This window comes from Pygocentrus nattereri, chromosome 22 (assembly GCF_015220715.1).
Source record: "Pygocentrus nattereri isolate fPygNat1 chromosome 22, fPygNat1.pri, whole genome shotgun sequence".
Lineage (NCBI taxonomy): Eukaryota > Metazoa > Chordata > Actinopteri > Characiformes > Serrasalmidae > Pygocentrus > Pygocentrus nattereri.
In genome coordinates, this window is record NC_051232.1 from 4,559,752 (window position 1) to 4,583,735 (window position 23,984).

The 23,984-nt window shown below is 40.7% G+C and overlaps 1 protein-coding gene across 1 annotated transcript in view; it reads right to left on the reverse strand.

Moving 5' to 3' along the window:
- The window catches only part of LOC108443453 (stimulated by retinoic acid gene 6 protein-like), a 36,007-nt gene that overhangs the window by 3,593 nt on the left and 8,430 nt on the right, over positions 1-23,984 (reverse strand). Inside the window, exons 4-17 of the mRNA XM_017724148.2 lie at positions 23,322-23,422; positions 22,320-22,450; positions 20,304-20,424; positions 19,880-19,967; positions 17,794-17,898; positions 16,268-16,341; positions 14,178-14,289; positions 13,690-13,792; positions 11,436-11,511; positions 10,364-10,445; positions 8,984-9,032; positions 8,714-8,831; positions 8,366-8,485; positions 6,445-6,608 (exon numbers count right to left, since the gene is read on the reverse strand). Of these exons, the coding sequence (XP_017579637.2) occupies positions 6,445-6,608; positions 8,366-8,485; positions 8,714-8,831; positions 8,984-9,032; positions 10,364-10,445; positions 11,436-11,511; positions 13,690-13,792; positions 14,178-14,289; positions 16,268-16,341; positions 17,794-17,898; positions 19,880-19,967; positions 20,304-20,424; positions 22,320-22,450; positions 23,322-23,422 (1,444 nt within the window). The remainder of the gene's footprint in view (positions 1-6,444; positions 6,609-8,365; positions 8,486-8,713; positions 8,832-8,983; positions 9,033-10,363; positions 10,446-11,435; positions 11,512-13,689; positions 13,793-14,177; positions 14,290-16,267; positions 16,342-17,793; positions 17,899-19,879; positions 19,968-20,303; positions 20,425-22,319; positions 22,451-23,321; positions 23,423-23,984) is intronic.

Sequence of the window (23,984 nt, forward strand, 5' to 3'; positions counted from 1 at the left end):
TTAGAAAAAGAATTGGATAATACAGTTGGGCGGGGAATTGGCAATGGAAAACACTGGAGAGACAGATAATCATTTTGGCTAAAGCGGTTTATGACTGGAAAAGCCAGGAAGAGGTTATCAGATGCAGAACAGGAAATAGTTAAGGTCAGAAGGTTGAAGTGCACATATAATGGCAACCTGGATAGAATGGTAAGTATCCCCGAGTATCCCCACCCTCCTACGATAACCTAACGCCAGGCATTTTGACATGGACACCTGAGCTAGAGCAGGCGTTCATTGAACTAAAGCAGGAACTAGTGCATGCGGCTGACCTTGCTAGACCAAACTACCACATGAAAGGAGACAGGTTATCTCACCAGTGCGGGCAAACCCGTAAAACACAAGGAAGAGTTCTTAGCACTAGAGAAAGCGATACAACTACCAAAACACGTTGCCATCATAAAGTGCAAGGGACATCAGAAAGGGGACTCAATGGTGGAAAGAGGTAATGAGGCAGCAGACAAGGCAGCAAAGGAAGCAGCAGGTTATAAAAGAACGAAGTTGGCAAATGGTGTTGAAGGAAGGTGAACCATGGGAACCAATTCCGACAGGAGAAAAGCTCAGGCAAGTGCAGGACCAGGCTAGCCCAGAAGAAAAGACTATTTGGCTGGATAAAGGTGGTAAAAAGAGTGAATTAGTCTGGGAAGGTCCCAATGGACTTTGGTAAAAGCAGGGCTGGGAGAAGCTCATGGGTTGGCACAAGTAGGAAAGGTACAGATGAGGGAAAACTTGAAAGGATGGTGGCATCCATTTCTAACCGCTATGATAGCCACACATGTAAAAGAATGTAAAGTATGCAAACCAGGGGTAGGAAAATTCCCTAAGCCCAATGGCCCAGGGGAACACATTCAGATAGATTATACAGATAAGATTCAGACAGTCAGGAAGTACAGGTATCTGTTATTGTTCGTGGACAAAAGCATGCTATAGTAATGTATGAATGAGTCGACTTTAAGGAAAATGCTGAGCTCGTTCTGTGTGTGTTGTATAGTTTTTCGTTCTTAGAGAAAAAAAGAAGAGAAAGGGGGGTTGGTCTTTCTCTCTCTCTCTTTCTCTCTCCCTCTCTGTGCGTTGTGTGTGTGTGTGTGTGTGTGTGTGTACACGAAGCTGGACTTCGTCTGTGTGTCAGCCCCTCCTTTTCTGAGTAAGAAATGTGTGTGTGCGCAGATTTGGGTCTGTGTGTGTGTCTGAGCGCCACCCCTCCCTCTTCTCTTTCTGGGGGTGAAGCGTTTATGTTCTCTGACCTGCTGTGTGTCTATAGAGTAACTTTATGAGAGTTGAGGATTGATAAGGAATGATATTTGCTTTATTTAGTTAAAACTTAAGGAGCCTTTGGAGGGGACTTTGCTGAAAAATTAAAATAAATAAATAAATAAATAGATTTATGAGTCTCTTATATGGAGGACAATTAAACTTAGAATCACTAGTTAAAGTGAGTAATGTTTATAAAATTTGAATATTATTAATGTGAGGAGGAAAAGTCGTATAGATGAGGAGTCCTATGTTTTGTTTTACCTTTATATGGTTATAAACAACAATGAGTCTTCTTTGAGAGACAAAAGAGGACTTTTGATTATATCGTGGACATCTAAGAGTTAAGTAAAATCTATGAACCTCTTTTCAGAGACGTCAATAAAATATATATATAAATGAGATGAGCTCCCAAGAAAGGACAGAATAGTTGGGGAAGTAAATAACCAGTGTGCTGACAGATAAGTGTATAAATGTGTGCATTGTTAAAAGAATGGATTGGGATTAACCCTTTTGTTTGAATGAGCAGGAGAGAGCCAGATGACTGTGGGCGGAGAACCAGTGCATTACGTAACCTGAGCTCCATTGAAGACATCTGTGGGTGATTAAGAGGCTACTGTTTTATCCACAAACTCTTTCACAAACTTAGGAATTAGTGTTTAGATGTAAGTGCATTTAATTCTAGCTAGCACTGTTTATAAATCTTCAGTGTGTGTTCATTTATTGATGAATAAAGAAATGTGTCTGTCTGTCTGCCCTGCGATGGACTGGCGACCTGTCCAGGGTGTATCCTGCCTTTCGCCCGAAGACTGCTGGGATAGGCTCCAGCATCCCCCCCACGACCCTGACGGAGAAGCGGCTTAGAAAATGGATGGATGGATGGTAATTAACAGTAAGGGTTAATAAGGGAACTGTTAAAAAGACAAAAAAGGAAACTATGGTGTCGAATGTAATTACTCCGGTTGAGGTTGTGCGGAAGAGATTATGGTGGGAACACAGCCTGCCATAGGAGGTATCAGGGGACTTTTAGCTAATCTCCTAGGGACTGCAGCTATGGACGAGATTCTACAGAAAGCTGGACTAAATTGATATGTGGGGACTGCTGAGAATGATCCAGAGCTGTTTTCTGCAATTAGAGGTCGAATGTAGAGAGCATTGAGTGATACATTTCCGACAAATGCGCATCCTGATAATATTCTGATTGAGCCACTGGGACTGGAAGAAAACCCGAGAGCTTATGTGGCAAGAGCCCTTAGAGTGTGGAGAAATGTTACAGGAAATGATCCGGATTTGAATCAAATGGAACAATACATTTTGCGAGCCAAAATACAGGAGAGGTTGCCCCCACCAGTGAGGAGCAAACTGGCAGAGGTGGTTGGCCTTGGAAGTATGGCAAAAGGTGTGAATACAGATCATATAGCCAACCAGGTGGGGATGACAAGAAGAAGGAGAAGAAGCAGGCTTTGGTTAAATAGAGTCAGTCTCTGCTAAATCAGCTATCATCACAACAATAGCTGAGTCAGGTTCAGCTCTAACTATCTCAGCTATCATTGATACCTCCAGCTGTTGCATGCTCTGATGAAGCACATGGGTTAGCTTATGTTGCAAGAGGGGAAGTTAGAAGTGAAATCACAAAGGCGTATGGGTTTTGGGCACCATAATTACTTGAGCAGATTGATTATGTCATAGGCAGGTGCACAATCTGTTGGAGAAATAATGTTCGGAAGGGTATGATAGTTCCTCCTGGTCACATTCCGACTCCAAGGGGTCCTATGCATGAGTTGTTGTGGATTGTTATTGGCATGATAAAACCAGTTGAAGGGAAAAGATATTTATTAGTGGTAGTAGAAAAGACGCTTTATCGGTACCTAAATTTTGTGTAAAGAAGTCATAGGTAGATGGGGACTTCCAGATTGGATCTCCTCAGATAATGGGAAAGAGTTTGTGGATAAGACAGTAAGACTGATTTAGCAAAAATTGGTGATTAGACAACATCTTGGAGCAGTTTACCATCCATAAAGTCAAGGGATTTGTGAAAAAATGAATGCTAGTTTGAAAAATTGCATGGCCAAAATCTGTCAGCAGACAGGTTTAAATTGGGTAGCAGCACTCCCATTAACATTAATGACGAAGACGAGGATGAGGTGGAAGAAGGTGAACTGGTGGAGGAATATTTTTTTGAATATTTAATCATTTTATATTCATTCTTAGTGGATCTGGCATTCTCTTATGGAGTTGTGATTCGCATATGATGTGTCTGTTGTTTTTCCCAAGGACTCGCTGTTGTTTTCTTTCCCTTTTAGAAAGAAAGGGGGGAGGTTTAGTGTTTGGAAATCGGGATGCGTTGAAGGGGTGCACACCTTCACGGATGGACGATAAAAAAGGACTGAGAGACTCTGAACAAGAAGGTCTACACCCAACACCATCAACACCACTTGGGGAGTCGACATGTGGAAGAGTTTCAGTCTGTTACATTGATGTGTTTATATGTCTTTGCTTGAATACGTTGGGACCTCAGATGTCTTGTCTTTTCTTTTCTTTTCACGCGTTAGGGAAATGGGTTTTAGGTTTGTTATCGGGTCCGATAGGTCGACTAGCCCGCTAACGAACATTATTTTAATTTGTTTATTTTTGGGGTTCCATATGTATTTGCTTAAGTCAACTTCATACATATTGAATTTTTCTTTTAACGTTGGACTGGAGTTCCATAAAGGAGGTTGCTTGTGGCAGGAGAACCGTGAGAGAATTTTTCCTATCCAAATTGTTTGATGGAAATTTCAGGAAGGTTGGCTGCCTGACAGGTTTTTTCGCTCTCACACTCCAGACAATGTGCAGTTGTTAAGCAAATGTAATGTGTTATATGTGTAATCGCACTCATGTTCATCTTTTGTTTTTCGAGGCCCTGTATAGCCACGCAGGGAGGAATATGAGGTGTATAGACGATCAACTACGAACAAAGACCGTTGTATTAGTAGATATGGGGGAATAGAATTAGACTACACCCTAGGCAGCTCCACAGCATGGATATTTGATTTGTCATTCACTGCGCAGGTCAGAACTCAACATATAGAGGTTACGATGTTATGTCTGAATGTTGACCTTTCGGGTGAAAGGTCAAAAGGGGGAATTGTGGAATTATTAGCCTTAGTATTGTTCATATTACTCTTTTAAGATTTATTAAAGAAAGCTTATGTTTAGCATTGAAAGCTTAATGGTCATATTGAACAATTCTAAGAGCTAAGAGCCAGCACATAAGGCTGTGTGCTGACTAATGGTGGAATACACAAGGACGTCAGATAACAGGAAATACCTCGAAGCTAATAGTAGTAGACCCTGGGATTAGCACACCACACATGTGGTTCATCTGGTCAGATAAGCAGAGCCATTGTCTGGAAAACGGGGGGAGTTGATAAACACAGGGGATCCCTTAAGCTGACCTTGCAGACGCGCTCGCCTCGAGCGCATCCTTAAACTTTTATGATGTGGATTGGTGAGCTGGGCTAACGCACACATTGGAGGCTGGGGTAAGGAAGGAGCGGTCATGCGACTATAAAAAGGGAGTCAGATGAGAAGGGGTCAGAGCTTACTTGGGAGATACATGATGCATGTTCTCTGTAACCTCTCCAGAATTCTGTAATAAAACCGTTTGTTTCACTTCAGTCTGATCTACTCGTCTCATTTGTTTTGCATCAACGAACACGCAGGAATGGTTTCGTCCACAGGACGCATGCAAGTCAGAACAACATTAAATTTGTGCCCTGAGATATAATAGTATATGCGGAACAGCGTCTTTCAGTCGAACAGAAGTACAGTAGATTGACATGCAATTTTACACCCCATTCATTCCTAAGGGAATACCATATATATGGATCCTATGGGGATAACAATATTTGCTGTGCGCAAAACATAATAAATAAAACCAAGATGATAAATTTCATCATAAAAGCACAAATAAAAAGAAAATTTGAAGCAATTAAGTAAAAGGATTGTAAAAAAAAAAGATAAAATTAAATAATCAGTAGTAGAATTAAGATCACATATTTTTAAATTTTATAAAAAGATTTTCAAAGATCAGTCAAAACATTTACAAACAAATAAATAAAATTATAAAATTAAATGAAAAGGACAAAGATAAAACTTTTCAACTAAAACAGTTACAGGCTGTCTGAAGGCAACTAGAGATAAAGTGTAAAATGATTGTGACACCAGCGAGCTGAGTTTTAGAGTCCACCTTGCTATTGTACTATAGCTAAAAGTACACAATTGACAGGTGATCCAGTCATTAGAGCAAGTGTCATAATTAACGGTATCGTTATTTGTAGAGATCATATAAGCTGGCATATGACTGGAGAGTGATTTGTAATTAAAAACAAACTCATCAGTGGTAAAATGAGTCCCAATTTTTCACTAAGTTCTTTAAATTTCCTTCATGTCTTCCTGATTTTCTGCTATAAGTGCCATGTCATCTGCACATCATCTTCATCCAGACCTGCTTCTCTTCTGTTTCATCACACAGGTAAAACAGGTATGGGGATAGTGGGCAGCCTTGTCGAACACCTTGGCCAATGTGGAATCAGTCAGTTTGTCCATATTCTGCCATGACTGTGGCTTGTTGAGCAATGTAGAGGTTCCTCCTTAGAACATTAAGATGCTCTAGTATACTGATTGCCTGTTTCCATCATTTTATATGGTCAGCAAATTGGAAGGCTTTGCTGTAGTCATTGAAACACACGTTGACTTCCATCTTGAGTTTTCTGCTGATATTTGCTGGATAATTGAAAAAGCCAATTGTATCTCTTGTTGTTTAAATTAAGGAAAGTTAATGAGCTTGAGGACAACATCTCAGAGGAGATAAACTGGCAAAACTACAACTTCAAGTCTATTTTGTTACACTTATAACTGAAATTATATACAGATTGTTTGCCCTGCGATGGACTGGCAACCTGTCCAGGGTGTATCGTGCCTTCCGGCCCGATGACAGGTGGGATAGGCCCAGCACCTCCCGCAAACCAGAAGAAGTAGCTTAGAAGATGTATATAACTGAAATGCATACAATTGTTTCCATGGAGTAATATGGAAAAATATATTGTGATAAGATTTTTTTTGCCATATCGCCCAGTGCTCATTTGAGGAGACGGTCTCTACATGCTGTACCTTTATCCAACAGCTCGAAGCCCTTTGGCATGACGGTCCGGTTGATGCGGGACACCAACAACAAACTGACGAAAGCGCTCCTCAGTAGCCGTAAGATGCAGCTCCACAGCCCCAAGATCACGTTATAGAAGAAGAAGAAGTAGTTAAAGTTGTGGAAGGCTTTCCTGGAGAGGAAATAACATTAAAATAATCAGCCTGATAATTAGTTAACAGATTGCAGATTGCAGATCTGATTGATTTAACAAGTAAATAATGTCCAATCAATCACGTATCAGACTTTCTTAAGGAATATGGTCTGTTTGACCTATAAAGACCCAAACGTCCTCCTGCCAGAGCTGTGCAAAAGTCAAAAAGGCCATTGCAATGCAAGTTATTCATTTTTCAGTGTCAGGAAAGTAAAAGGAAGTCAAACCACAGGACTTTTCAAAACTGAAGACGTGGAGAAAATAGGACTCCTAACAACAACCTGCAACACCTGGAGGACTTCCAAAACCGCCCCCATCGCATAAACAGCACTTAAAGCTTTCATTTTTGAGAGAGAAGAGAAAATCAAGCTCCAGTCTTACTTCAGATCTGAAAACATTCACAGCCATCCTTCCTCTGTGAGAAGACAACTCGGTGCTATGGGTCTGAAAGGGTGTGTAGCTGTCAAAAGGAATCTCACTGAGGAAAGGAAACAGACAAGAACATCTGCGGTCGAACACCGAAATTGAACATTTGAGATGTGGAGGAAGGACTGCTGTATGGACTCCTGGGATCTATGGATGTAAAAGGAGGAGGATGTATACCACCAAGCCAATGAAAGACTTCTCAAAAACTTGTCAAAATAGGAGGTTTTGACAAAAGGGATGGAAAATATCTCTCCAGATTTTGAGAGTGAGTCTCCTGAAAAGAACGGAAGCTGTAATAAATGGTAAAGAGTGACACACTGAGAACTCAAACATCTGGTATTGCATTTACAACCCCAATTCCAAAGAAGGTGGGATGCTGGGTAAAATGTAAATAAATATAAATAAAAATTGAATGCAATGATTTGCAAATATCATAAACCCATATTTTATTCACAGTAGAACATATATAGGTGTTGAAAGTGAGACATTTTACCATTTCATGAAAAACAGAGGCAGTGTCTCTCAGAAGCAAAGATGGGCAAAGGTTCAGCAATCTGTGAAAAACTGCATCTAAAATTGAGAAACAATTTCTGAACAATGTTACTTAACGTAAAATTGCGAAGACTTTGGATGTTGTACCATCTACAGTACATAAAAACAGATGACAATTAAGAGAATCTGGAGAAATCCCTGTGCGCAAGGAACAAGGCCGACAGTCAATACTGGATGCTTGTGATCTTCGGGCCCTCAGGCGGCACTGCAGTAGAAACGGGCATGATTCTGTACTGGAAATCACTTCATGGGGTCAGGAACACTTCTTCTCACTTCCAACATCTGATATGTGTTCTAAGTTCTACTGTGAATGAAATATGGGTCCATGAGATTTACAAATCATTGCATTCTGTTTTTATAACTTTTGTGGAACTGGGGTTGTGTTTGTTGAGGCTTCTGTGTAATTTTCTGTTAAATTTGTGGATTTAGATTTTTTACTGACACTGAATAATGAATGCTTGCTCGGTTAGCTTTCCCTCGATGGTTACCCTTCAGAGGGAAGACAACCATGGGGTAAAGACAGTTCTGTCAAAGACGTGTGGGCAGGAAATAGCGCAATAACCTTGTGATTGGTGAGAATGTTGCGTGACCAGCCACTTTACACTGAACGAGGAGACTGTTGGCAAAATACATTGGCCATTTAGTGGAAACTGGAAAGTTATTCACTTTGACTTTGTACATGTATATTGTGTACCCACCAAAGCAAGACCTACTCAAAAAAAATACATTTGTAGGTCAGACTGCTTCCTAACACTTACCTGTTGTTGAGCGCAAGGGGCTTCCGTTTATCTTCAGGTGACAGTTTGTCCTGCAGGAAGAAAAGCCGAACCAGCAGGACCTGCAGCTTCAGCAGGATGAGCACAATGAAGAAATTTGCCCTGTTTTTATAACACGCAAACCTTGAATGAGACTCCAAATCATGTGAACCCAGCCCAGCTTCACTGTAATGCCAGGGTACCACTAAAATACACCAGTATCAGAGATCCATTATTTACTGGTTACTGCTACTACACAGCTGGACATACAGATTGTCAAGCTGGTGAATGAATACGTAACAAAAATGATGCTCTGTTATGAAATCTGTGTGTAATGCACTGTGGACTTACAGGAAGGTGATCAGATCAATCAGCCAGGTGAGGAATCCTTCTTCTCGGATGGGGATGACCACCAGAAACACAAAGACAATCCCAAACACAAACAGGGCAAAATGCACGATCAAATAACCTGAAAAAGCAATACAGGAGTCTTAATCTCTAATCGGACGGGATTGGCTTTGCTTAGTTAATTAATAACTACAAAACTATATAGTGCTGACCTGAAAAGTCATTTGTTCTAATCTCACTGTTTTAATCAGTGCTGAGGATGAGTGCACTCACCCCATAATGTGTAGGCGATCTGGCAGCCGGGGAACCTCACAAGGGCAACCTGAAGTAAGATTAATTAAAATACTATTTGAAACAGTTGGGCCCTGTTTAGAGGCCTGTCTCACGATGCACATTATACTTTCACATTCACATCACAAAGCATGTAAAAGTGTCTAAGACACTCTGCCTGCACATGAAAACAAAGCACTGGCTATTTTTTGCACACAAAATTGGCCACAACTATTAGGATTGCATTCTGATTGGCTATCCTGACTGTATCCTGTATACGCATTTCCCTCAAATTTCTGTAATGAGTCCAAGTCTTGAGTCTCAGAGGTGTGAGTTTAAGTCGAGTCTTGAATCTGTGAGGTGTAAGTCTAGAGTCAAGTCTTGAGTCTCTGAGATGCAAATCTGTGTTGAGTCTCAAGTGTCTGAGTCAGGTCTTGAGTGTCTGAAGGCTGAGACTGAGCTGAGTCTCCGAGTTAAGTCTGAGTCAAATTGTGACTGTATGAGGTGCCAAACAGAGTTGAGTCTAGAGTCCTTGAAATGAGAATCTGAGATGAGTTTAGAGTCTATAAGGTTAGAATCATGTCTCAAGTCTCTGAGGTAAGAATCTGAGTTAAGTCTAGTGTCCCTGAGGTGAGAATCTGAGTTGAGTCTAGAGTCCCTGAGGTGAGGATCTGATCTGAGTTGAGTCTAGAGTCTGTTAGGTGAGAATTCGAGTTGAGTAGAGTCCCTGAGGTGATGATCTGAGTTGAGTCCAGAGTCTCTGTGGTGAGAATCCAAGTTGAGTCTAGAGTCCCAGAGGTGAGGATCCGAGTTGAGTTTAGAGTCCCTGAATTGAGGATCTGAGTTGAGTCTAGAGTCCCAGAGGTGAGGATCTGAGTTGAGTCTAGAGTCCCTGAGGTGAGGATCTGAGTTGAGTCCAGAGTCTCTGAGGTGAGAATCCAAGTTGAGTCTAGAGTCCCAGAGGTGAGGATCCGAGTTGAGTCTAGAGTCCCTGAGGTGAGGATCCGAGTTGAGTCTAGAGTCCCTGAGGTGAGGATCCGAGTTGAGTCTAGAGTCTCTGAGGTGAGAATCCAAGTTGAGGCTAGTCCCTGAGGTGAGGATCTGAGTTGCATCTAGAGTCTCTTTAGAATCTGAGTCATGTCTCAAGTCTCTGAGGTGCTTTAGTAGAGAACTGTGTCACTGCAGAGATCCAAGCTCCGATTTACATTCGATTATAAGTTGTGTTAGAAGTCCATGTGTTCATTTTTGTTTGATAACAAATGCAGAGAGAGACTGATGTAATAAATGTGGGCAGCACTCTTTGACTCCAGTCAAGAAATCACTGGAAATGCATTTGAGATCTAAATGATTATACACTACAAGGCTCTACAGCTAAACCCTTACCATGCTAACGGCAGAGTTTGGCGTTCGGAACCTCGCTGGCAAGAAGCTTTTATCACCTGCCCGCAGCTTTTTCATGTGCTTCCTGCAACATTAAAAGGCAAATGAATGAAATAATTTTAATCTCATTGGCTTTGATCTCACAGCAGGTAAAAGTAGTGCAAATCCAATATTTTTCTTCATATGTGATATAGATGTGCTCTCTGTGTGGCAGTGTGAACAGCAAAAAAAAAAAAAAAAAAAAATCTGATTTGAGACGTTTTCATATGTGGTACTAAAATCCAGTACGTATCAGATATGCTGTGACTCAGCCTGAACAGCCGGATTGGAATTCATGCGACTTTTCAGTCAATCCAACACAACATTCGTCTTAATTTCGGGCTGCTGAAACCTTATAAACATTTAGGCTGATATTTCTGTACTAAAAATTAGAAGAAACTTCAAAGAGATTTTGAAAGTAATGCTGAACACGACCATGTGAGCGCGAGGCTGCAGTGTCAAAGAACAGTTAAAAGTCTGAAAGCAAAGTTTAAAGAATCCGTGGACACGGACCAAAGAAGTGACCGGGCATGGTTTACAGTGAGTTTGAACATAATCTGGGTGATGAACCCAGCAGTTAGTCAGTGAAGCTTCATAATGGCTCCTGTGATGGTGGTGAAGATGAAACTGAAAGCTCCGGGACCGACTGGCATTTGTTGGCAGTCATGATTGTTTACCTCTGGATGAGCCACGTGAAGCAACGTCAAGCACTGTACTTTTGCGCATCCAGGTCAGTGTATGACCCTGACCTGTTCAAACTAATCGGCCACATTTAAAGAACAGCCAAACAACGAATCAGATTTGCTGAGAAAATCAGATTTGGGCCACTTTTTCCTGCTGTGGGAACTTAGCCATTATGCTCTTCTGGACATTCCAAAGCAGTGGACATATCTGCTTTGTGGTATCAAAGACAAATAAACTTGCAAAAGTCCATACGCTATGGATATTCATTTAGTTCTCCACATCTTCTTCTGAATGAGGCTCTCTCACTTAAAAGTGTCTTCAAAGTGTAATTCCATTTAGTGCTCACACATACCTGTAACATATCAGTACGTGACCAACGTGAGCCACGGATGACAGTGTAGCTAAGACTGCTGAGACATACCAGGCATCTAGAAATCAGAATAAAAAATAGCTTTATGCAATATCTAGAACAACTCCACATTGTTACTGTAACACTGGAACACTGTTAATGCTGTTATATGCACTATCATGACGATATATGAAGTAATACATTATTAGAATATTGACTGGCATAAAAGCAAAAAGGAGCCAAAATAGTTCTAGAAATATGCAAATACACAAATACCTATACAACACCTGGTATTCCAGTTTAGGAGCTGTATCTGAAAATAATCCTTCACCAACTAAGCTGTAAGGAATCTGAGGACTTTCCAGTACCATGTTTCAATAGTCTAATAACAAAAAAAATACAACCCCAATTCCAATGAAGTTGGGACGTTGTGTAAAACATAAATAAAAACAGAATACGATGATTTGCAAATCCTTTTCAACCTATATTCAGTTGAATACACTACAAAGACAAGATATTTAATTGTTTTTTGCAAATATTCACTCATTGTGAATTTGATGCCTGCCACACGTTACAAAGAAGTTGGGACAGGGGCGTGTTTACCACTGTGTTACATCACCTTTCCTTTTAAAGACACTCAATAAGCGTTTGGGAACTGAGGACACTAATTGTTGAAGCTTTGTAGGTGGAATTCTTTCCCATTCTTGCTTGATGTACAACTTCAGTTGCTCAACAGTCCGGGGTCTCCGTTGTCATATTTTGTGCTTCATAATGCACCACACATTTTCAGTGGGAGACGGTCTGGACTGCAGGCAGGCCAGTCTAGTACCCGCACTCTTTTACTACGAAGCCACACTGTTGTAACACGTGCAGAATGTGGCTTGGCATCATCTTGCTGAAATAAGCAGGACGTCCCTGAAAAAGACGTTGTCTGGATGGCAGCATATGTTGCTCCAAAACCTGTATGTACCTTTCAGCATTAATGGTGCCTTCACAGATGTGCAAGTTATCCATGCCATGGGCACTAACACACCCCCACACCATCAGAGATGCTGGCTTTTCAACTTTGCGCTGATAACAATCCGGATGGTCCTTTTACTCTTTGGCCTGAAGGACACAACATCCAGGATTTCCAAGAACAATTTGAAATGTGGACACTTTTCCACTTTGCGTCAGTCCATCTCAGATGAGCTCAGGCCCAGAGAAGCCGGCGGCGTTTCTGGGTGGTGTTGATATGTGGCTTCACTTTGCATGGCAGAGTTTTAACTTGCACTTGTAGAAGGAGCGACGAACTGAGTTCACTGACAGTGGTTTTCTAAAGTGTTCCTGAGCCCATGTGGGAATATCCGTTACAGAATGATGTGGGTTTTTAATGCAGTGCCGCCTGAGGGATCGAAGGTCACGGGCATTCAGTGTTGGTTTTCTGCCTTGCCGCTTACTTGCAGAGATTTCTCCAGATTCTCTGAATCTTTTGATGATATTATGGACTGTAGATGATGAAATCCTGAAATTCCTTGCAATGTCACATTTCCCAGTCTTTTGTTGCCCCTGTCCCAACTTCTTTGGAACATGTTGCAGGCATCAAATTCAAAATGTAATATTTGCAAAAAACAATAAAGTTTATCCGTTTGAACATTAAATATCTTGTCTTTGTAGTGTATTCAGTTGAATATAGATTGAAAAGGATTTGCAAATCATCGTATTCTGTTTTTATTTATGTTTTACACAACGTCCCAACTTTATTGGAATTGGGGTTGTAGTTATTTTTGATGATGTGACACAGGAAGTCTTTCCAGAACAAGAAATGAGATGTCAGAGACACTAATTACCTAAACATCTGGAAGTGCTTTCATGCCTTCTGAAGAACATCTGATGGGTATGAATCCAGGTGAGGCTGTTAATATACATGTCCCTCAACTATTGATTTCATTTGATTTTTAGCTAGAGAGCAGTCCATTCATTCATGTGTTGGATCCATTACAGGGTCACTTTGATTCTGTTGAGTTTTACCACTGATTCCATCCTTTGTGACCTCTGCAATGGAGCGACAAACCAGGACTCAAACCAGTGCTGTTCTGGAAATTGTTTGACCATAAAAATGCCTTTTTATTCATATTGACCAAGGACATAAACTAAGGATGGTCGGGCTTCAAACACCTGAGGCTTAAGCAGTTCCTTCTCCTTTATTTGTGGAATGAAGGAGTAAAAAAAAAACAGATTGAATTTATGAATGAATGAAAATAAATAGTGATCTCACATGCAGCGTAATCCAGGTATTCAGTCCAAAAGCTGGGTGTCTCTACTAGAGTGTACAGCTTCTTGATGCCCAACGAAGACGAAACTAGCTCACTTGAAATGAACTAAAGGAAACCAAGAAACACATACACACATATTATCGCACAGATTACTGATTACCTGTATCTGTAATCTGAAACCTAATCCCAAGGATTACTGTATTAAAGTAAAGTAACCTGATTGCTTTCTGTTTTCAGATTATCTGTAAACGACATACTTACATAAAGAAAAGCTTCAATGAGACTTAAAAAAAATAAGACTAGCAGGAAAATTGTGTCTGTAACCTAATTACTTTCTTTTTCAGTAACTGTAATGGAACGTTTCATTTTTTGGTATCCTAAATATGTAACCAAGTTACATGTATTCCATTACTACACAAACCTGTTCATCTCACAAGACCACATTAATATATAGATTATCATGTGCAGTCATGCACAAACACACACGTACTATGTAGAGTCCGACAAGAGAGATGACCGCAGTGGTGATCATTCTGCTGGGGAATTTAAAATAAGGATCCGAGTCGTACACCTTCCTTCTAAACCAGCTCTTCTCCAACGACCTGGAGTGGAGAACATCAGGGTCAGAGTTTGTGTGAGTGTGTTCATGTGTTTATTAGACTGTGTGTGTGTGTGAGAGAGAGTATCTTCTCCAGGGAGTCGCCACCTAATCATGGCAGAGAAGCCAGTGTGCACTTACAATCCAGAGAAGAAGGCCATCTGTAGATACGCTACTACAGATTGGTCAACCAATGCAGTGAGACAGAAGATTTTAGACAAAGCCAGGTCCACAGACATAAGACCTCAGCAGCAGCATAAGCACAGCGATGAAATCCTTTAAGGGCCAGCAGCTTTGCTGTTTTTCATCTTTAAGGTTATGTGACCTGTGAAATTAAGTTGATCTTTCAGGATAACTCAAATTTTGAGATGTATGATGAATTCATGATAGAGGAGTCAACTGTGTACATTGAGGGGTTCAGTGTATGGGACTTTTGCTGGTAGGGCAATGAGTTCTGTCTTTTCCAGACTCAATATCACGTTGAGGCCCTAAACTATTATTTACCAAACTATACCAAGCTACGTTGGATCTCTTGGCATTTAGACCCTAGATTCTTGATTCTCTGGGCCAACTGTTTGGGCACATGTTGGTTTAAGAAATAAATCAATCAATCTGAGGTTTCTTCAACACCAAGAAGGCAGTTTCTGAGGCCACTGATGCAACTAATGTATATCTAGTCAGAGATGCTGTCTTGAAGATGTAAAACAACAAAGCTGTTGGCCCTATTGAAATCTGGCTGTTTAGGCAATCTAGGCAATCCCATAGTGGCTGAAAATGACCTCCTGGCAGCATATCCTGCCTTCATCCTGAAGATCTGGAAGTGGACATACCCAAATGTTTCAGTGAGCAAGTTGAAGGCCTAAACTATTATTCACCAAAATACACCAAGCTATGTTGGAGCTCTTGGCATTTAAGCTCTATATTCTTGTTTCTCTGGGCACACTGGGCACATATAAATCAACCTGAGGTTTCCTCAACACCAAGAAGGCTGCCTGTGGGCCCGTCAATTAAACTTTCCATGTCCTAGACATGTGCAAAGGCTTCTCTCTGGAGTGATTGTCTAATTAACTGTAAAAGAACTGTTGATATAATACTTCATGACAAGATCCCTCGGCACCACAAACATCTTGAGATTTAGAAAACAACTGCACATTCTCACCAACCAACTGCTTCCCTTGTCTGAAGAATTCCTCCAAGAATCCCTGCGTGGTACAGAGGTACCACTGGCAGTAATCAAAAACCATCACTATGCATAGTCTTCACGGATCTCACCAAGGCATTCGGCTCTGTGAACCAGCAGGCTCCCACAAAATCTTGGATGCCCTGAGAAAAACACATAACAATGCCAAGGCTTCTCCATGACCAAATCACCTATATATAGAGGGTACCATGGTCAAACATGGATGCACCATTGATCCCACCCTGTTTAAAATCTTCAACACATTAGCAAAAACCTGACAACTGGTCTCTGAACACTGTACAGAATGGATGGCAGGCTCTTCTAGCTCAACAGATTCCAGTCCAAGATAAAAGTTTCCTCCATGTCGATCATCAGGTTTAGCAGCTCAACCACAGATCAGATGAACTGGCCATATGGTGTAAATGTCTCCCCAAGCAGAATATTGTACTTGCAACTACCTGTTGGCTAGCAGCCCCTAGGAGGTGGGAAGAAGTGATATAAGGACAACATCTGGATCAATCTACATTAACTTCAAGAGCTGCGATAATGTAGAAAAGGATAGAACACAAAGTGAAACCATGCACCGTGTACCATTCTTCACGAAGGATACTTAATAAAGCCCACATTGCAGTTAAGTGTGCGGCTCCAGGATTCTCCTTCCCTACCAGGAGATACTCCTCCAGAGGACCATCATTCTCAACCTTGAATGATTTTGATGGGGATGAGTCCATGCGTAAGCATGCAGTGAGAATATTTGTCCGCATGTCCATAAGTGTGTTAATGGACATATGACTAAACGTACCGTTCAGGAGGCCGTCTCAGTAGTGTTTGCACATATTTGTACTGACAAGACTGAAGAACCCCATCCTCTTCTGCCTGAAGGAACAAATATCATGATCTAATTTATTTAACACAGTAACAATAGCAGACTTTCAAATCACCTCTGGAAGCTCTGAGTTTCTGAACAAAGAAAACACAGGACCACTATTTGACCTGCAGGTCCTGACGCTGTACGCACATCAACACAGTGCTGCCACTGTGGTTTGTTTCTTTTTAGCTACAGTTCCATCCAAAGGCTTTTTGTGCACTTTAAATCATTTATCGCTGTAGGCTACAGAAATGGAAAAAAACAGGAACATACACTGATCAGGCAAAACATTATGACCCTGCTTGTATTGTCCATCTTATCAGCTCCACTTACTGTATAGCTGCACTCTGTAGTTCTACAGTTACAGACTGTAGTCCATCTGTTTCTCTGATACTCTGTTACCCTGTTCTTCAGTGATCAGGACCCCCATGGACCCTCACAGAGCAGGTACTATTCTCAGCACTGCAGTATCACTGACATGGTGGTGTGGTAGTGTGTGTTGTGCTGGTCTGAGTGGATCAGACACAGCAGTGCTGCTGGAGTTTTTAAACACTGTGTCCAGTCACTGTCCACTCTATTAGACACTCCTACCTCGTCGGTCCATCTTGTAGATGTAAAGTCAGAGACGACAGCTCATCTGCTGCTGCACAGTTTGTGTTGGTCATCCTCTAGTCCATCATCAGTGGTCACAGGACGCTGCCCACAGGACGCTGTGTGCTGGACGTTTTTGGTTGGTGGACTATTCTCATTCCAGCAGCGACACACTGTTTAGAAACTCCAGCAGCACTGCTGTGTCTAATCCACTTAAAGTAAGATCAAATTTACGCTCTTAGGTTAGTGTCCTATTTAATCTGATAGAGTTATGGGGGAAATATTGTTTTATTTGATTATATTAATTCAAAATATCTGAGTCAATTTCCATTCTGTCTGTGGAACGGCCGTATGGGTTAGGCCTCCGTTCACTCGGCAGCCGTCTTTGCAGCGCCACTGGGTAGTTACTTCCAGCTATACAAGAGCAGACCTCTACCTTTTTGAATGAGGAGAGACTTAAAAACTCTAAACATTTTTCAAAAACCAAAAAAAAAATCACCAGTAAAATCTGTCAAAAACCTCTAATGTGACATTTTGACTTGTTCTGGCTACTGCACCGATCTCTACAACGAGGGAGGGCTTTCCCCACTATGGGGCACAATGTCGTCGACCATCCTCTGCTTGTGGCGTAACCAGCAAGAAGGTTGGCTCTTTTTCACGAGGGACGCTACTTTCTTTGCAAACATATGCCATGTTGAGCATTATGAGCTTTCCCACTCGTATTTCAACCAGATCTGTCTCCTCCTTTATAATGTCTCTGGCTAGGCAGAGGTTTATGTTGGAGTTTAGAATTTGTGAAGTGTCACTTATAGAGAAGAGAAGAAGGTGAGAAGGATTAGCTGAAGTGTGTTTGAGTGTGTGTATTTGACCTGCTTGTTGCGTTTTTGCAGGCAATTCTTCACTTCAGTTGCCAACATGAAGCCAAAGCGACAGAGGAGGAACCCCAGGCACAGCAAATATGGCCACTGCAATAACTGGACAGATGAGCACACGTTATCAGTAACGTCATGTATAAAAACAGTCAACAGCCAGCAGTTTGTGAGCCTCATACAAAATGAGAACAGCAATTAAAAAAGCAGTGTTTTGGCCTCAAATCAAGTACATGCATGAAACAAAGTGGTAATGACTGTCAATATGCCATGTGTTTGGAATGTTTGGAATTTGAAAGCAGCCAAGAAATTCCACAATGGGTAAAACAGGAGTCCACTCAACATAATTAAATGTTACTTGACGATTGTGTTTGTGGCTGAAAATTGACTTTCAGTGAGCGCAGTTTGAAACTTACACAGTAAATTAACACCTTAGCCAGCAAAGACTTACACAGAGTTCACCAGCCTTCTAACATCAGTCATTAACTGAGAACATGCAAGGAATCTAATTATATCTAAATATAAACTTGTCTAAGGTAAAAGTAACTGGACGTTTTTGAAAGTCTATTGTAATTCATAGGAGAGGTAACTTGTCTGAGGTTTTGTTGGCTATGCATAGTCTCTGTGTTGCTGAGAAGCTTGTGTGGATTTCTGCATGTTCTTGGTTGTTTTTCGTGAAAGAGCCATTAATTTTTAGGCAATGTTTTTACTGGTGCTGTTAGGTTACTATTATTTTTTTAAATAAAATGTCTATATCTCTTAAGTAACATTCAGACAGGAGTAGTTGTTAGTGGAGAGGTGGGGTAATGCCAGTTTACAGACAGGATGCATGTAATGTTAATGGTCAATTGGCATGGGATAAGAAATTTCGGTTTGAATTACAGAGATGGCAGTGGCTACTTGTGCCATAACATATTGTTCCGATCCATTACTGGCTGGTGCTGGCCTGTAGACACTCATGAGGCATGGCCATGCTGAAGGCCACGCCAGGAGGTTCATGGGCAGTGCACACCCTCAGTAAAACTAATGTGTTGATTATGTTGTTGTTTGTTCATTAAAGGTATGGGGTATGTGTTTAGTACGTTGTTATGTGTTGGGGAGTGGGTTTAGTTTGTGTGGCTTGGTGGTCATCGTGAGGGTAAAGTCTATGTGCTTAGTGTTTAATAAGGAGTAATTCACATGGTGGAATCATAGCCTTTCCTGTGTCCTACTCTGCGCCGACACTACAATATAATTTAACAGCTTTTTAGTTTACCATCAACATCTGTCTTGCTGTCAAGTGAATGCCTTGCGTTATTAACATTGTCATTAGCTTGGGAAATCACAGCAAACAGTCAAAATTAAATATCCCCATAAAATCAAAATTTTCTCTGTAATTTTTATGTTTTTTTTATCATATTGATTTCAGCCACAGAGAACACAAGTAAATGCTTCTTCGAGCCTTCACACTTAAGAAACTCCTTTTCCACAGAATAAGAGCCTTGTAACCAACATGTCAATTCACAGTCTGTAAAATGATTGACAAGGCACTTTTGGATGTGATTAAAATCATTGAGAAACATCAGTAATAATTACATTATCCCACCTACTCATGTACAACTAATCATATGTGAATAGTGCTTTAGAGTATGAACCAATTCAGTGAAGGTTTAAGTAGAAATGAAACTATTTGCAACAGTCAGTCAAAAACACTTGTCAACATGCAGAATTGAAGCTTTGTGATGTAAGGATGAATTTAAGCTTAAAAAAAAAAATCTTTCAGCTCTTGGAATGTTATGCCGTTCTTAAATGCAGGGAATGCGCCAGATCTGTCAAGAATGTTATTTTTTAAGATAATTCCAATGTAAAAATGTTCCTGACACAGGCATTTTAGGATGTGTATTCAATAAAAAAAAAACCCTGGCCATTTTCACCCCTGGTCCCTGCCCTACCTAACAATGCTAGCAAACAAACGCCGGGAAATCCCCAGTAAATTCTACGACTAAACATATTTAACTTAAGGGCATTTGATGGAAAGTAAAAGGAAGGAAACATGAATGGAGTGACTCTTTAGTGGTTGTAAAGTGGGAGATGGCAGCACACTCACATCTTCATAACACATCAGACTACCGTCAAAAGTATTTTTATCACAGAACTTGTGTGCACACTGGACATTCCACACTTCCACATACAACCTGGAGAAAAACACACAGAGAAAAGCAACAACTTCAGCATAAACGCTCACAATGACCGCAGTTTCGCTGCTGAGGTTAAACAGCCGCAGAGCTGATGGCAGCTAATCTCACTGTGCTAGTTGTTAAAGCTGAACTATGTAAGGTTTGGGGATTTGGAGACCTCTCTGGTGGGAATGTGTAACTGCATGCAACGTGAGGAGGAAGAACCCTTCCCCAGGTGGATGAATCTGATGGTTGTAAGATCAGAGAATTCAGAGAATTATAACGTAAACTTTCTAGCACCACTGTATGTATATGTCTGTGTGTGTGTGTGTGTGTGTGTGTGTGCGTGTATACCAGACAAGTGTGTATAACAGGCCTAAAGCTCCTCCCACTGCCCTGTGTGTTGTTGACAGACAGACGAAAAAGGGCAGATTAGCCAAGGCCACCTCAAATGCGGCCACCAGATACATGAGAGCTGAAAGAAAAACAGATACAAACACTCCAGCATTACTCTACCCTACACTTCTATTCCATATTATACTTCCATTCCATACGTCTTATTCAGATTATTCTTTTATACTACACTTCTATTATATACATTGAATATACATCATACTTCTAATCTATATTTCTATTCCATACTGCACTTCAACACTACATTTCTATACTACTACTTTATACATCTAGTATATTATGCTTCTAAATTTATATTCTATACTGCACTTCTACTATAATTCTACTTTGTATTACATTTATAGTCTATATTATAATTCTATCTATATTCTATATTCACCTAATATATATTACTGCTTCTATATTTCCATTCTATACTGCAATTCTACACTTATTCTATACTTCTATACTATATTTCTATTCTGTATTTCTATTCTACACTACTTTTATTCTATACATCTATATATATATATATTTCTGTGCTACACTGCACTTCAGCACTACTTCTATACATTTAATACATATTGTTTATATTCTATATTTCTATTCTATACTGCACTGCTACTATATACTTCTATTCTATATTTCTATACTTCTGTTGTACACTCTACTTTCATTCCACACATCTAATTCATATTATACTTCTATACTACACTTCTATATTATACTTGTACACTTCTACACTCTAATCTATTTCACTACTTCTCTGTAGCATTGTACTTCCATACTGCACGTCTACTCTACAATTCTATTATTTCTATTTTATATTGTACTCATATTCTATACAATACTTGTATTCTTCTGCCATATACTATACTTGTACTCTGTACTACACTTCTATACTATTACTAATTTTTCTGAAATCCAGCACAGACGATGTTACAAGCTGAAACATGCAAGAGGAAATATTAAAATTAAAACCCTGACTCAGCACGAATGGTACTCACTGAGCGCCCATGGCTGTAATTTATCTACAACTATCTCAGCTATTATTCTAATTAAGGGCGATAGTTAAAGCAACACTACGTAGGGTTTGGGGATTTGGAGACCTCTCTGGTGGAAATATGTCATTGCATGCAACATGTGGAACATTTTGTAAAGTCGGTTGTGCTTCGGACCCCCACGCGCAGATGAATCATCTACTACTGTCATTATGTATTCGTCAGTACAATGTCAATTTTGTTTTTGAGATCTAAGCATCAAACCCGACTTTTTTGAGCCTGTATGTGTGACATTAATACATAAAGACGTATGACGTGGTCGGACAAATTCCCGCCAAAGCCGTCCCAATACCCATGACTTTAAAATGACTATTTCAAACTTTCAAGGCCTACACCCACCATATTTAGTGTGTTTGTTTTTCTCCATACTCAGTAATGCAGCTTCTTTCAGTTTTAACAAAAAATATTACAAATTGTTGCTGTAAATCGGGGGTGGGGGGCTATACTGATAAATTTAAGTTTACCAGATTTAAAGAACAGAAACATAGTTTAACACTGTGTACTTTTACAGTGTTGTGGTTTGGAGTGATGAAACAAATGCTAATAAACATTAGATACGTTTAAGAAGGCGTTCAGGCGATGGAGGCATTCTGCTCAAAATGCAATAAAAATTTATTGAAAAATGTTTAGCTCTGCTCATCATGCTTCACTTTTCATGAGATAACCAATCAAAAAAGGGCAGGTAAAATTGAACAAGCTTACAATAACGATAGAAGTCCCCGTTTTGGTGGTATATAGAACCCTATAAATGACACATCAGTCTGAAGAACGATTTCACTATGCAACGAGGGTTTAAACATAAAATGATTCAATACAGAATCAAGGTTCTAAATAGAACCATTGCCTATACTAAAGAACCCTTGAAGAACCATCTTTTTTTAAGTGTGTACTGTAGTATAATACTAGTTGAATGTACCTATAAGCCACTTTGGCACGTTAAACGGTACAATGAACCCCAAGATCAGTTGAATCATTTGTGGAGCTGCCGCTATGAAGGCAAACGTGTACGACCATCGGTTCCTCAGTGTTCCAGTGAAGTCCAGCGGCCTAGCAACAGCAAACACAAAGAACAGGTTTTAAATACACAAATCACATGGGAAATGTACTCTAACTAATCATGCGAGTCATATGGCTCTCTGGTGGTCACACGGAGTGACCCCTCCTGTCTCATCAACATTGTGCTTCGTTTTGAACGGCTTCTTGACAGAGACACATCCTTTCAGACCCATAGCGCTGAGTCGTCTTCTCACAGTGGAAGGATATTTGTGGATGTTTATAGGTAAGAGTGGAGCTTGATTTTCTCCTCTCTCTCAGAGATGAAAGCTTTAAGTGCTTTATATCTGAGGGGGACAATTTTGGTGTCTACCAGGTCTTCCAGGTGGTGGTTAGGAGTTAATCATTCAATAATTTGAATGTTTGCAAACTCCTTTTCCTTTGAATTCCTCCTTCCTTATGCAAGTGGATTATCTTTTATCTAATCTCTGTCTCTTCTATCTCTTCAGAAATATCTCCTGAAAATGAACAAATGGCTGTTTTGACTGGAGATGAATAAATAAAGCTTGTTCTCTGAGTTTTGTGCAGTACTGTGTGTGCAAAAGCTCACATGGTTAGAATAGATTGGGCACGTTTTTTGTTTTTACATTTACATTTACGCTCTTATCCAGAGCGACTTACAAGAATAAGAATTATACTTGTTTGTATAATCAAGTGAAATGTTAGCATTGCAGCACATTTGTTGTCCATGTTACTGTGTTCAGTTAGCTACAACAACAGTGCAAGCTAGAAGCACAGCATTCAAACTGTGGCTCCCAAAAGGAAAATGTGGACTATCTGGGGGGCCAACATTCTTAGATAGGTACACAGTTTTGGAAGGTTACCACCGTTTGGCTAATACGACCACAGAGAATGTCTCACTTACACAACGATGCCGAATCGGCCACGGAGGTACGGGAAACGCTCCTCAAAGGAGTAAACCTTGCTTCTGCGCTCCAAGAACGAGATCAACATAACGATGCACATCTACAACCAAACAAACCACAACAAAATCACATACATTGACACAATCCATCCATTTTCCAAGACGCTTCTCCGTCAGGGTCGCGGCGGGGTGCTGGAGCCTATCCTAGTGGTCATCGGACGGAAGGCAGGATACACCCTGGACAGGTCACCAGTCCGTCACAGGGCAGGCAGACAGACACAGACAGTCACTCACACCCGGGGCAATTTTAGCACGTCCAATTGGCCTGACTGCATGTCTTTGGACTGTGGGAGGAAACCGGAGAACCCGGAGGAAACCCACACAGACACGGGGAGAACATGCAAACTCCACACAGAGAGGACCCTGATCACCCGGCCGAGGAATTGAACCCAGGCCCTCCTCGCTGTGAGGTGACAGTGCTACCCACCACGCCACCGTGCCGCCCCGTTGACACAATATAGGACAGGGAAGCCGGCAAGATTTTGATTAACTTTACGCCCAATTCCATTTCTTCTTCTTACCCTAACCCTTGTTTTGAACCTTGTTTGAAATCTTGCCCTATGAATGGGACCCTCAAATAAAAGAGAACATTGCTTTATCAAC